This window comes from Chrysemys picta, chromosome 1, assembly GCF_011386835.1.
Source record: "Chrysemys picta bellii isolate R12L10 chromosome 1, ASM1138683v2, whole genome shotgun sequence".
In the NCBI taxonomy this organism is placed as follows: domain Eukaryota; kingdom Metazoa; phylum Chordata; order Testudines; family Emydidae; genus Chrysemys; species Chrysemys picta.
This window is the reverse complement of record NC_088791.1, coordinates 222,057,384-222,072,106: the sequence shown is the minus strand read 5'-3', so window position 1 is coordinate 222,072,106 and position 14,723 is coordinate 222,057,384. Positions and strand designations below refer to the sequence as shown.

Genomic DNA, 14,723 nt, shown 5'->3' with positions numbered 1-14,723 from the left:
TTTAATACTGCTTATGTGAAATCTGTAAAGTGGGTTGCATGGGACTGTAACATAAACATTCCCCAGTAGATGAGTAAGCTTACCTCATCACAGTGCTGTTCACAGGGTTTCTTCAGCCACTGCCATTTTTTACTTGCCTGTTCTGCTGTTTGGGGTAGAAATGGGCAAATATATTCTGCAAATAAAACTCAAATTTCCTTCTGATCTGCACCTTTTATTCACTTTGCCACTAACATTTGCCTGAGTGAACTGTGTATTCACCAGAATGTTCTCAGAAAGCAAAAAGCATTGCAAGTACTCGCATATGCATAACATGAATAAATATGCATTCTCATCAGAAATGCACCCACCGCCTTTTAGAATACTCTTTGCAAATTGGAATGGGGAAGAGGGAGGTTTTGGCAGAGGAGCAGGAGGGAAAAATAAATGAAATGTTCAGCAAAGGGCTAGGAGATGTTGGATAAGGTGCTGTCATCTCCAGGAGAATTGGCAGAAGGGTTCCACCCCTGGCAGGGACATTCCTGGTCATCTGGCTCTGTTCCTGGCAATGAGGTGGGTGAAGCATTGCCTTGGCGCCTATTCCCTTTGGAACACTCTTTCAAGAGGGCATCGAGAGATTTTTGCTCTGCTGCATCTTTATTATACTATATAGATTCTTATTCTGTGCCTTCCAGTAGTGCATTAAGCAACATGACTAACATCTGTCACATGTTTGTTCTCTCACCCTTTTCACAGGGCAAGAAGTGTGTGCAGTGCAGTGGGGTGTTTTGGGGTTTTACACACACACATGCGCGCGTGCACATGTTGTTATGAGTTTATGTTAGAGATGGCAAGGTCAAATAAATGTGTCTTGCCATGGGAGGGGAAGATGGTGAGTTTTGTGATGGTCCATAGTTCCTGTGAAAGTTCATTTCAGAGTCTCAGACTGGCACCTGAGAAAGCTGTCTTCTGTACAGAGAAGTTTTACCCCTATTTTAGGGAGTTCCATTGTGTCAGAGGAGCAAAACTGTTGACCACAGTCTTCATCCTGGAGCTTTAGTTGATCTTTTAGATATCCTTGGCTGAAGCCAAGTCCAAGACCTTGAACTTGATTTGAAATTCTGTGGGAAGCCACTGAAAAGAGTGTTGGAAAAGTCTGAAGTGCTCATCCTTGACCATAAAAAAAAAATGATTTGGCATATCTGAAAAAGGAGGTTTATGCTCTGAGAAGGCCCAATTTACTGTACACGGGATCATGATACATTAACAATTGGGAAAGGGCACCAAGGACAGAGGAAGGCACCAGAAAGGATGTGTGGGGGCCACTGTAATATATGCAGAAAACTCACAGGTTTATGTGGATGAAAGCACAAGTAGCAATATCTCTTTGATATTTAGTGTATGGCGGCAGCCAACAACGTGAAAAGGTAGAAACTTGGAGTCAGGACTGAAGGATTAAGACAGGTGGAGAAGAAACAGCAAAGAGAGTGGAAGTGATGAGAGATGGAAGAAAATGACACGGGGAGAAAATTTAAATAATTTATGCCTTACGAAGAATGCATTGCTTTTGTCTTATTCATAGTCAGACAGGCAGCCCTTTTAAGCTAATTACTGGAAATCACATCAATTGCACCATAACATACCAAATTGCTTCAACTTTTCCAAACTTTTTCTGGGTGATCTTGCCTCAGTAGTATTCTCCAGAAGAACAATTGGGTGAGGTGGCTTGTTCATATGAATTATTTTATTGCCACTTTAAAAATGAGATGTTAGCAACTCTGAGGTAGGAAGAGTAATTATGTCTTTGTTGTGGAGTTCCAGTCATTATAATTCTGGGTGCCATCACCTTTTTATTCTGGAGAAAAAAATTGAAATTAGCATGAAACAGCAAAGCAGGGAAGCGGGGACTGCGCTGTGGTGATTTAAGTCTTCTGTATCACTACCTCCTGGCTGTTTCTTTGTGGATACGGTGGCTGTGCAGGGCTATTCAAGATGGATACAAATGATTAAACAGTATAAAACAGATGGGTTGAGAGGAAAAGTGTGTGTGTGTAAGCAGGTGGGGTGGATGAGGAAGATGAAACTCATTTTGCACTTAAAAATAAAAGCAACCCTCAGTTTATGGGGCCTAGTTGGCCCCTTGAGCTCTGCTTAAATTGTTCTTTTGAATCCAGGAATGGGCTTCTCAAGAGTAACCTGAACGGAGAGCAAGGGGACCCTGAGGAGAGAGGGTCAAGGTCCACAAGCATGAGCAAAGGCTTCAACCCTGGTAGATCTGTTCGCTCATGGGGGCTGTAAGTCAGAGATTTTACTTTAATCATGTGTATGTATATGTAAGTGCTGTGTGTCTGTGTACAGTATGTATGTAGATATATAAGCAGTGGATACACAGGATGATAAACAGTTTTATTTAATTATTTTGCCATGTTTTTATCATTCCTTTGAACTAAAAATTTTTATCCACTGTACTGAAGTATTTTGTGAATACTTTTGACATGTAGTGTAAATGTCTTGGGAGGCTGTCTGCACTAGAGATTTACCATGAGTTAACTGATTGTCAGTTATCTCAAGGTAGCTAACACGTTTGTAAAGGCTAGCATGGACACTCTCCAAATGTTTGTTCCAGGATACAAATGTTTGTGGTTTACTAGGAGAAACAATATATGTTTGTCTTCTGGCACAAATATTTGGGGAGTGTTCATTCTAGGCTTTGCAACGGTGTTATCTACCTCGAGATATTTGGTAATCTCAGGCACACAAGCTCTTATTGGCTTCTCAAGCACTTGTTCCTCCTTTTTTCAGTGCTTTCACCCTTCTTTACCAGCACATTTTCCCTCCCTCCTCCCATCACCATGACTTAGCAGCACATTTTTGTGATATTCTCTATTATAGCATGACATTAAGCAAATAAACTATAACATTGGTGTGTGTGTGTGGGGGGGGGGAAATGAAGACAGATTTCTTTTATCCCACTGTCTCTTTCTTTGTGTTTTTTTTTTAATCCTGTGTTGAAATAATGAGGAACAACAAGGAATTTCTGTAGAAAGTCTATTGTAGTTTCAATTCCATCAGACATTACTTAAGTGACCTTCTATCATGTTTAATTTCTTACTGAATTGTAAGATTTGTTTTTTCATATACAGCTAAAATAATCAATAAAATACTATAAATTTGCTATTGTTTATGTTCTAGCAGATCATATTAGTGTCAAAGTATTGTTTGGTTTTACAATTAAAACACAAATGTCACATCCTCTCACATTAGCAAATTTTCTTTTAAAATTTATTTATGCTAAAGTGATATGAAGTCGAAAAGCCTTGTTGAAAGTTACTAACAGACTAAAATTTTAGCTGGGTCTTAGCAGAAATGAACAGTTCTATGGCATTAATGTAATATTACAGATCATTTCTAACAAAACAAAATTTGTGTAATACCATCAGCAACCTTTGTATCTAATTTTAAAAAATTTGTACGGATATAAAATGGAAGCTCTCGTATTATTTAATACAATGAAACATAATTTTGTTCTTTTTGTCATTTCATCCAGAGACCATGTGCGTTTGGCCTGGATCTTGAAAAAAAAGTGAAAATAAGAGAGAAATTAGAAGATTGCCAGTGTTTTTTCTCATAAATTAACTTTTCCCATCTCCCTATTGCATTCTGTGTTAAAATTGAGACTTTTGAACACTTGGTTCCTGATCCACTGACCTCAGTAGGCCTTTGACCAGGGAAATTGGAAAAAAGAGGGTAAACCTAGAAATCAAATAATGCTAGCTGCAAGATTTTAAGATGTACATTATGCTGGGAGAGATGTCAGAATTAAAATGGATGCCTCTTCCTCCAGTAACACAGTTAGTAGGGGATGGATTTTCTTGTAAGCATTGCCAATTACATGAAAAACACACATTCAATATTCCACAGTTCTGTTCAATTAAAACTTGAATTCTGATTAATGGACACTGGACAATTTCCACACATAATGTAGTATTTTGGAGCAAAGATTTTGTACAAATAAATCTTCTGAATCAAACAGCTTTGCAATTTAGCAGTTTCATATTGATTATGTGCTAGACTTTATTACCTAATATTTGAATATAGTGTATGGATTAGAATTTTTCCTTCTACAAAGAGCCATTGGAACATTTAAGCACACTTTTTAAAGACCTAGCTTCCATTTAACTGTTACACACTGTATTTTTTTCCTCACTATTTTAGATTCCCATGGTACATGCATGTAACTAAAAAGTTGTGTTCTATCATCATTCTCCTTTTTCTTGATTCATTCAGTGACGCCCCCTTGCATTGGTTTACTTATCAAAGTCCCCGTTCATCAAAATACTTAGTTGTGTGCTTGAGTGCTTCACTGAACTGGGGCTAAAATAGTGTGTGTGTGTGTGTGTGTGTGTGTGTAGGAATGGGGCATGATGAGTAATAGGCTGATTAGGGCCCTGATCCTGCAAACACACAGATGCTCAACTTGATCATCATCATTATGGCAAATCCCAAAGGGATGTGGTCTCTTTGCAGATTGAGCACCACCTGGATCGACCTTTGGCTAGATCCTTCAGGTGGTCTGTTTCTATATATTCAGTTTATGTCCATCACTGGCAATCTTATCATGCTACCAAAGCTTTTGGCACCCTTGTGATTGCTGGCTGTGCAGCTTCATTCCTTGGTACATTAGCTTTGGAATTTGTTGGTCCTCCATTCTAATAATATATCCCTACCAAGAAAGCCAGCAAATCTGAATAAATGCTGATTGTTGCCTGATTTTTTGGGAGATTAATAATATTGTTTAGATAATGAGTTATAGGCTTGCCAGTTAATCTGATCAGAAGATAATAAGGTTCTTGTCCCAGAATCAGGGTACATAGAATTTGCAGGGACCTTTGAGATGTCTGACAAGGAAACTCACACTGAGAACAAAGGGCAGCTTTAAGCCTTTTATTGAGATAAATGGAATAACAATCAAATTATCAATTACAAAAGCAGTAATATTGTTTTAGCAGTATAGGTGGTATTGTATACTGTAAGGTTTCTCGATTAATGTATTCTCACCCTTCCTTGATAACCTGGTGATCAGAGAAAGGACCAGCCTTGCCTCTGGCCTACCAAGAGACTTTAATGGTCCAGATTCCTCAAGTCTTGAGTAAGAGGTGAAGAACTTTAGAAAAAGCTAAATCTATAGAAAGACTACAGAAGCTAACTTAGAGTTTACTTACAACTAACAATTAAGAACTAACAATGACAAACTAACAATGAACTAGCTAAAACTACCCAACATGGTAGGTTGCCCCTATTATAGAGTCTGAGCCCTAAGTACCCTCCTTCCATGTCCAAACAACTTCCTGACACATAAAAATGTTAGGGTACATTTACTCTGTAGGCTGGCATGTTCGTTCATATGAATGACGTATTTGTAACTATTAGAGACTATTAGCCTCACTTGTTATTTCTGTTCTAACTGGTTGTTTCCATGTTCTTTGTGGTGTACCTGTTAAGTCTGAAAAAGCCATGAACTTGGTTGGCCTTAACCACCAACTTGCTTTAACTGGCCCACTTACCTATGTGAAAGGTCACACACATATATACTGTATACTTTAGCTAATCACCACCTATCTAGGGTAAAGCTCTTGATAATATATATGTTAACTTGCCTTAGCTTAACGAACAGGATGTTGCCTGTAGCTTCTTTTATTACAGTTAAAATACTCTCATATAAATTGATAAACCCATTATAATGACAAATAACAAACCTATAATGTAACGAATGATCAAATTCATAAGAAAAGATACATATGCAAGCAAGCAGGAGAGCCCTAAAGGCTACATGATGGAGGCGGTTGCTGAGTTCAGCTTTGAATATCCTCATTTCTGATCTTGTCCTGGGACTTGATATAGGACAGATGACAAAGATGATGAGAATCAAAAGTGTCAGTCTGTCGCTCTTCAGCATTCCTCAGTGCCCATGTTTCACTTCCGTACAATAGAGTTGGCATAACCATGGTTCTGTAGACCCACAGCTTTGTGGCAGGTTTCACAATATCTCCACAGAGGCCAATGAACGGTCCGAAACATAGTAGTAGCTGCTAATATATGCGTCCACATCTTTCAGACACCCTCCAACAAAGTCTGTGATGCTGCTGAAGTATTTGACAGTTGTCATGTGCTCAATGTCCCATCCAGACAGGTTAATACTGAGCTGATTGTAATCTGGAGCTGGAGGTTGCTAGATGATAATGACCAAAGGTGTAGTTTTATCTGGATTAATAACCAGACCAATGCGCACTGCTTCTTGCCTGACCAGATAGGCCATTATTTGCAGCAATTTACCAAACTGAGCCAACAACAACACAGTATCATCGGCATATTCAAGATCTCGAAACAGAATGTTGTCCAGCTCAGTGCCACTGAGAGCTGCCTTTTCAAGCTTATCCATCAACCAATCAAAGTCAGTGTTAAACAATGACAGTGATAGAATACAGCCTTGCCAAGCTCCTGTGGAAATAGGAAACCATGTTGTTTATCTGCCATTGATTTGAACCTATGCTAAACTTCATGCACATGAGTAATTGCTCTGAACTCAAAGGAATGCTGCACTTACATAAATGTTTGCAGGATTGTGGCCTAAAAAGGAAAGCTTTTACTGTATTAAGACCCAAACATCTTAGTAGTCATCAGTATTGAAAATATGAAAAAAGTAAATGGTTCTTGGAAACATGTAATACTGCAAGTAGTTCCTTTGGTGCGCGGGATTTTTTTGTCTCCTCCAGGTACTAGGTACTCCATACTAGGTACACCTGTACCCGATATAACGTGACCCGATATAACATGAATTAGGATATAAAGCAGTGCTCCGGGGGGGGGGAGTGGGGGGGGGCAGGCTACGCACTCTGGCGGATCAAAGCAAGTTTGATATAAGGTGGTTTCACCTATAACGCGGTAAAAAATTTTTGGCTCCCGAGGACAGCGTTCTATCAGGGTAGAAGTGTAGTTTGTTTATTTCTAATCTCTTGGACTTTTTTTGCTGTCACAATGCTGCACTACTTGGGTTGAGTTTTATTTTTAATTCTTTAAAAATGTTTTTTCCCCATTGGAAAGTTTTAAATCTGTAATTGGATTTAGGTTTTGATAAAACTTGCTTTAACAAAAGCTACATTTTTGGTCCAAATTTGAGTTGCCATTGTCAATTTAAAAATGCCTGCATCTGAAATCAGTTCAGTGAATCAGCCATACCTTTCAACAGTGTTATGTTACAGCTGTGATTGCTTTTTGCTTCAAATTTTGTATCAGAAATTGGTAATTTATAATGGTCTTGCATTTATTTTAATGAAAAAAAGTAAGTTGCAAACATGGGATCTGGTCCTACAAATAGATACTAATTATCAGAGTGTTTACTACCAGGATTAATCTTATCTCAAGTTTTTTCATTAAAATAAATTCAGGGGAGATTCCTTGTGTGTATACATTATGATACACTCCGTAATTACATGATCCCATACTTCACTCAGTGCACAGGATGGATGGTGCTCACTGTATGAGCAACTGTTCAATATTTTGTTTTCTTCTCATTGTTCAGTGTGTGGACAATTGACAGTGCACCATCCAAACCCTGCACTGAATATAGAATAATTAATTTCTTCATGGCTGTTTCTGTGGTGTTCTCACCATGCTATCTGAGTGCTTCACAAACACTTATCAATTTATCTTCACTCCCCTGTGATACTTGGGTGTGTGTGTGTGGGTATTATTATCCATATTTTACAGATGAGGAACTGAGAGATGAGAGAAATTAAAGCCAAGATTGTAATGAGTCCATTAATTTTTGGTGTCCAACTTGAAACAGTTAGGGTCTGATTTTTTTCAGAGTACTCAGCATTTTTTATAGCATTTTATATGTTCAAAGTACATCTCCCATTGCCTTCATTTGCAGTTGTGAGCACTTTGTACTTCTGCAAATCTGACCCCAGGGTGTTTCAAGTCAGGCACCTAGAAAATGAGGAACACACAATTAGTGACCACCTGTGACCACCTGTGAACATTTTGGTTTAAGTGACTTGCCCAGAATCACATAAGAACTCTGAGGCAGAGGCTGGGATAAAATCCAGTTCTGCAGAGCAGCGTTCAGCTGCCTACACTACAAAACCATCCTTTCTCTTCCTGCAGTTCCCTGCCTCATTCATTACAAGCCTCCTAACTTCTGCAACAAATGAGGCTGGGGTCCTGCAGACCACAGCATCCTTTATTACAAGGACTTGATTCATTCCCCGAGCACTATCCATTCTGTGCACTAAATGAAGCAGGATAGTGAGTACGTAGTATCTGATCATAATGTATATGCACAGTGGGGTCACGGTGAAGTTGCACTGGCAATGTTAATGCTGGATTTTTCTAACTTTTGAGTGCTTGTTTTTGCAACCTTGATTTTGCATAAAAGAATGATTTTAATTTTCTGCCTTTTTATGTAATTTCCTAATATTTAAAAAAGAAACAAACAAAATCCTGAAAGAACAAATTCCATGACATAGAACAGGGATCGGCAACCTTTGGCATGCGGCCCACCAGGGTAAGCATCCTGGCGGGCCAGGCTGGTTTGTTTACCTGCTGTGGGAAGCGGCGCGGGCCGAGGGATGTGCTGGCTGTCACTTCCCACCACTCCCATTGGCCTGGAGCAGTGAACCGCGGCCTGTGGGAGCTGCGATCGGCCGAACCTGCGGACGCGGCAGATAAATAAACCAGCCAGGCCCGCCACGGGGCTTACCCTGGTGAGCCGCGTGCCAAAGGTTGCCGATCCCTGACATAGAACTATTCTGATCCCCACATTAGTCATCAGCAGCACTGGGACCAATAGGTTTACTGCACAGACCCCTACCACTTGAGCTAATGGAGTAACTGACAGCAGTAGCAAGTTGTTAGCTTCTAGTTGAACTACTGTAGGGGGATGTGAGACACATTGCCAGTGTGCTTCACAGATATTTTCTGACAGCTGAAGAATGTTGGGTTCAGTTCCAGTGTCTAGTGGTAATAGATCCTTACGCACCATTATCCTCTGCCCTTATCCATCCCCTCTCTCCTCCACTATTCTCCTCCATTCTGCTCCCTACCCCTATGCATTTGAGGTAGGCTGCTTCCTCCTTCTTCTCCTCACTCTCGGTCCTATGCTTTCAATATCCCTGCTCTTAATTCCACTGCTTGGCACCACAGCAGCCCTTAGCAGACAGGAGGGGCAATTGCAAGTAAACTCTCTGCTCAGTCCCTGCAACCTTGGGATGGAACATGCTCAGTTGTTCCATAGGGATACACATGGTTAGTTTGTTGGTATATAGGAGCTATGTGCGGATGGAGCATGCTTTGCACAGACAGAATCACTGGAGAATACTACTAGCTAGCTTCTAACAAACCTAACATGGGCTACAGCGTTTTTTTTTTTTTTTTAGGGGCTTATGACTTGACCAAATCTGGGTGGATTTTCATAGAGATGGCAAAAGGCACATCCCTGACACTAGGATGTCCGCATCATTGTCAAACTCCAAGTCCCTGCTGCGAAGCATGGAAGTGCTCAAGCTTCTCAGTTGAAACGATTAACCCATACTAAAAAAATTCTTCCAAACAACATAATTTTCCCTCTCCTCATTCTCACAAATGGCCCAGAAACATTTTAGCTGACACTTTCCATAATAATTCAGTTAGAGGCAAACACATAGCATGGAAAATTTCAGCCCGAACTCTTAAAAGTTTGGCAAAGATTTAAGTAGCTGAGAACAATCTCATAATGGGAAGCATTACGGAATAGCCCCACCAACTTCACCTTTAATTAATCTAACAAATTAGTTGGACGTCAGTCCTTTGGATTTTCATGTTAAAATAGCATTACACAACTTTCAGTACCTGGAGAGCCTCTGCATGTCAATATTTGAACTCTGACATTTCATCCTTAGGTGATAATGCATTATTATATAGTGCATTGCTGTGCCTTCTGGAGCCACCTATGTGAATTGATGATATTCTGTGTACCAGTTTCATCCATAATGAGGTGGTTTTTTTTTGTTTTTTTTTAAATAACTGTGACCATATCCTTCCACAGAGAGAAAAATAAATATATAAAATGTGGCTAATAGATTCTATAAAGTGGAACTAATATGATCCATGTTGAACTTTACTGTAACATCTCAGATGTTGCTGTCTATTCATATTCAGATTATAAACTCCTTGTAGTAATGTGAGTAATAAAACCAACCTGTAGAACAAAGATGCTTGTAAACTAACATTGGGTTCTAGTGATGTTGCAAATGTCTTGGACTTAGTGTTTCTGATATATAATGTTGGCATGTCAAACATCATCATCATAAATAGTGTCATACAGATAGTATAACAGTTTTGTTATAGGTAGGCCCTCAAATCTGCAACAAGCTCCCTCCTCTACTTCTCCCCTTGGTCTGATATAGCCCTGGTTTATTGGTCCTTAGGGCATGCTGGAAGATGCATCTGTTGGGACAGGCTGCTATGGAGAGAAGATTCGGATGGGTTTAGATCTGGAGGGACTAGGAAGGGAGTTCTGTTACCCATTTAATTTTCTTTTTGTAATTTTCAGGTAGGGGATTTCCCTTTTTACAACTCTACAAAATATAAATCCATTGTTGAGCTGGGGCTAGATTCTCTCCTTGCATGTATGTGTTATGTGAAGTCAATGGCAATGGGAACCTTATGTGTTTATCTCATGCCAGCATTTTGGGCCTAGCTATTTATCATTCCATTGGTTCAATTGGGTGCAAGTGACAATTTGTAGAAAAACTGAGTTTGGATGAATAAAAGAGATGGTTAGAGTTGTTACTGGAGTAACCTGTCAAGCAAAGAGGACTGGTACCATATATGAATCCAGTCCAGATCATGCGATTGACTTACCACAGATAGGATTAAATACCAACATTGAAGGTAGTGGCACCTGCACTACAATGCAGTACAGAGAAATCTGAAGTGGGGCTGTGGAAAGGGAGCTCCCCCTCTGCACAGAAAAATTTGCTGCCTTCACACACAATCAACAGCGCCTATTGGCATGGTGGGGATGGAGGAGCAGATCTAGTCACATTATTTCTCAGCTGCCCCGAACTTAGTCCCTGGGACCAGTACTGACCCTCCCAGATTCTCCATAGCTTAGATATACCCTCTCCCAGAACTCTAGCCCTGTGGGTGTTTTGGGTCCACAGGTTAACTCTTCAAGGGCACTTGATAGGTGTAAGACACAGACAGAATGAATTTTAACACACCATTTCTCTTAACTGCATATGAAATACACAGATATAAACAAAACTAATAAATCCCACACACATTTTTACCACTCTAAGGCTTCTTTGGGCTGGGGTCAGAGTCTTCTGGGGGCATCCTTCTGCTGTAACACATAGCTTGTCTTAATCATGGAGCTTCTCTCTCTCCTTCAGGTCAGCTTGCTTTGAGCATGGTTGCTCCTTCAGCTAACCTGAGCATCCCCTGCTACAAAAGCATGCCTGTTTCTTTCCCTGTCTCCTGCCCAAACCTTCCCGAGTCTCTCTGAGTGCTCCGAGTTTGTTCCACTACCAACACCAGATTCCTTTGTCCTGTTGCTGGTAATTCTCCATTCTCCAGACCCCAGCCTCCTGCAGACTAACTGGAGGAAGTGGCTTCTCCCAGCTCCAGCCAGCCTCCTTAGTAAACCAATTAATTGGTCAGAGTAGTTGCTAAGGTTAACTACTGTCAATTGTATCTAGTCTGGGAGAGAGATGCTTACAGACTTGTCAGCAAAGGTGAAAGCACATAGACATAGAGACATTCCATGATACAGCAATTTTCCTAAAAGCAACTTCACAATGTTACTGAGAATTCATAAGTTGTACAGACAGATTCTGCAAATTGTCACAGAGCTACCGAGTTTGCATTAGTTTCTGGGCAGAAGGGGAACATACAGAATGACACTTCTAGAATTAATTGAGAGGAGTAAATGGTTTAAGAAAAGACTTTATTTTTAATTATAGCCTTCATGTGGTATGTGGAGTGAATCATTAAAATGTTCTAATTTTTGCAGGATTCTTGTGAATCTTACCTTGAGAGCTCAGGCACATTCTTTTACTACTAAAACGATTTGTTGTTGTGGTATATTGTTCCTTATCTTTTTCTGTGTAAAGTCACATACCTTAATCATGCACTACTCTGAAATACAAGAAAGGGGAACTCAAAAGCAGGAGACAGTCTGACTTTTATAGCCTGTAAAGTAGATGCCAAAAATTTACTAAGGCTATTTGTGTCTTTTTACTCCAGTCTATAAATGTGCTCACTAATCATGACAATTGCTCTATTTCCTCCAACAGACAAGGAGACACATGCCCCTTTTTCTAGTGTTTTAAGGGAAAATAGATATTGCACAGCACTGAGATTTCACATTTTGTTGCAACTTTTAAAATCTATAAGACTTCCTCCTCCTCTTCTCCTTATCCCAGTATTTAGTCACAAACAATATAATTATTTGAAAATGAAGAGTATAACTAATCAGTTTTCTACCAAAAGATGGGTGCTACCATTTATTATGTAAGGATCCACATACATTTCAGTTATAGCTCTTGGGGTCTGTTCTGTGAACATTAATGAGTTATTTATTCTGGTTCTCATATGCAGTAGAGCTTGCACACTTTAATCTGCATTTGTTTAGACCCTGCCAAATTGCCTCTTCTCTTCTGTGCCAATATATTTTGTGTGTGTAATCCACATCCTGACTGATGTATTAAAGATCTCTAGAAAAAATGTGCACCATCTGTTTGTTAATGAATCAGATTCTATAGTGTGTTCATTACATGTACAGCAAGTCTTTATAAATACAACTGCTATATAGTAGAGTATATGCGTTGAAATGTATGTCAGTAGGTGTAGAAAAGAGTGATGTGGTAACTATTTTTTCGATATATTTGTTCCCTTGGTATGTTAATCCGGAGCTTTCAAATCTGAGTACATAAAGAGTTGACAAATTGATTCAGATTAACTAAATCTGATTTATTTAATTTTCTTGTGCATGTAAGCAGGGCTGAGGGACTGAGAACAGGGAGGTTGCTGCTTCTGGTATGGACTAAACAGCCTTTTTTTTAATGCTCTGTGGAACAGCTAAAGATGTCACTGGTTTGGGACCTGATTCTTCAGCCTTTAAATGAATAATAAATATTCTACTGACTTCAATAGCATTAGGCCTTGGGTGAATTAAGTCTACATCAAGGGTATGTCTACACTACGGGATTAATCTGAATTTATATAATTCGAATTTTGGAAACCAATTGTATAAAGTCGAATGTATGCGGCCACACTAAGCACATTAATTCGGCGGTGTGCAACCATGTACCAGGGCTAGCGTTGATTTCCGGAGCGTTGCACTGTGGGTAGCTATCCCATAGCTATCCCATAGTTCCCGCAGTCTCCCCCACCCATTGGAATTCTGGGTTGAGATCCCAGTGCCTGATGGGGCAAAAAACATTGTCGCAGGTGGTTCTGGATACAGCCTCATCCCTCCCTCCATGAAAGCAATGGCAGACAACCATTTCGCGCCTTTTTTCCTGGGTGAACACTGCAGACTCCATACCACGGCAAGCATGGAGCCCGCTCAGCTCAAGACAGCAGTCATGAACATTGTAAACACCTCGCGCGTTCTCGTGCAGTTTATGCTGAGCCGGGACCAGAAAAACGAGGCGAGGAGGAGGCGGCAATGGCAGCGCAGCGACAAGCGTGATGAGGACATGGACACGGACACAGAATTCTCTCAAACCGCGGGCCCCGGTGCTTTGGAGATCATGTTGTTAATGGGGCACGTTCTATCTGTGGAATGCCGATTCTGGGCCCGGGAAACAAGCACAGACTGGTGGGACCGCATAGTGTTGCAGGTGTGGGACGATTCCCAGTGGCTGCGAAACTTTCGCATGCGTAAGGGCACTTTCATGGAACTTTGTGACTTGCTGTCCCTTGCCCTGAAGCGCCAGAATACCAAGATGAGAGCAGCCCTCACAGTTGAGAAGCGAGTGGTGATAGCCCTGTGGAAGCTTGCAACATCAGACAGCTACCGGTCAGTGGGGAATCAATTTGGAGTGGGCAAATCTACTGTGGGGGCTGCTGTGATGCAAGTAGTCAAAGCAATCACTGAGGTGCTGCTACGAAATGTAGTGACTCTGGGAAATGTGCAGGTCATAGTGGATGGCTTTGCTGCAATGGGATTCCCTAACTGTGGTGGGGCGATAGATGGAACCCATCGGAGCACCAGGATACGCAGTACATAAACCGCAAGGGGTACTTTTCAATGGTGCTGCAAGCACTTGTGGATCACAAGAGACGTTTCACCAACATCAACGAGGGCTGGCCGGGAAGGGTTCATGACGCTCGCGTCTTCAGGGACACTACTCTGTTTAAATGGCTGCAGCAAGGGACTTACTTCTCGGACCAGAAAATAACCGTTGGGGATGTTGAAATGCCATTAGTTATTCTTGGGGTCCCAGCCTACCCCTTAATGCCATGGCTCATGAAGCCATACACAGGCAGCCTGGACAGTAGTCAGGAGCTGTTCAACTACAGGCGGAGCAAGTGCAGAATGGTGGTAGAATGTGCATTTGGCCGTTTAAAAGGTCGCTGGCGATCGTTACTGACTCGCTCAGACCTCAGCCAAACCAATATCCCCATTGTTATTGCTGCTTGCTGTGTGCTCCACAATCTCTGTGAAAGTAAGGGGGAGACCTTTATGGCGGGAT

General features: G+C 40.8%; 1 protein-coding gene across 5 annotated transcripts in view; it reads left to right on the top strand.

Annotated features, from left to right (window-relative positions):
• FRMPD4 (FERM and PDZ domain containing 4) overlaps positions 1–14,723 on the top strand; it is a 504,114-nt gene that overhangs the window by 80,007 nt on the left and 409,384 nt on the right. For 2 of the 5 annotated variants that reach the window (XM_005309175.5, XM_005309178.5), the window contains exon 2: positions 2,154–2,273. The exons of the other annotated variants lie outside the window; for them this stretch is intronic. In XM_005309175.5, the coding sequence (XP_005309232.2) occupies positions 2,154–2,273 (120 nt within the window). The remainder of the gene's footprint in view (positions 1–2,153; positions 2,274–14,723) is intronic. 5 annotated transcript variants of the gene reach the window in all.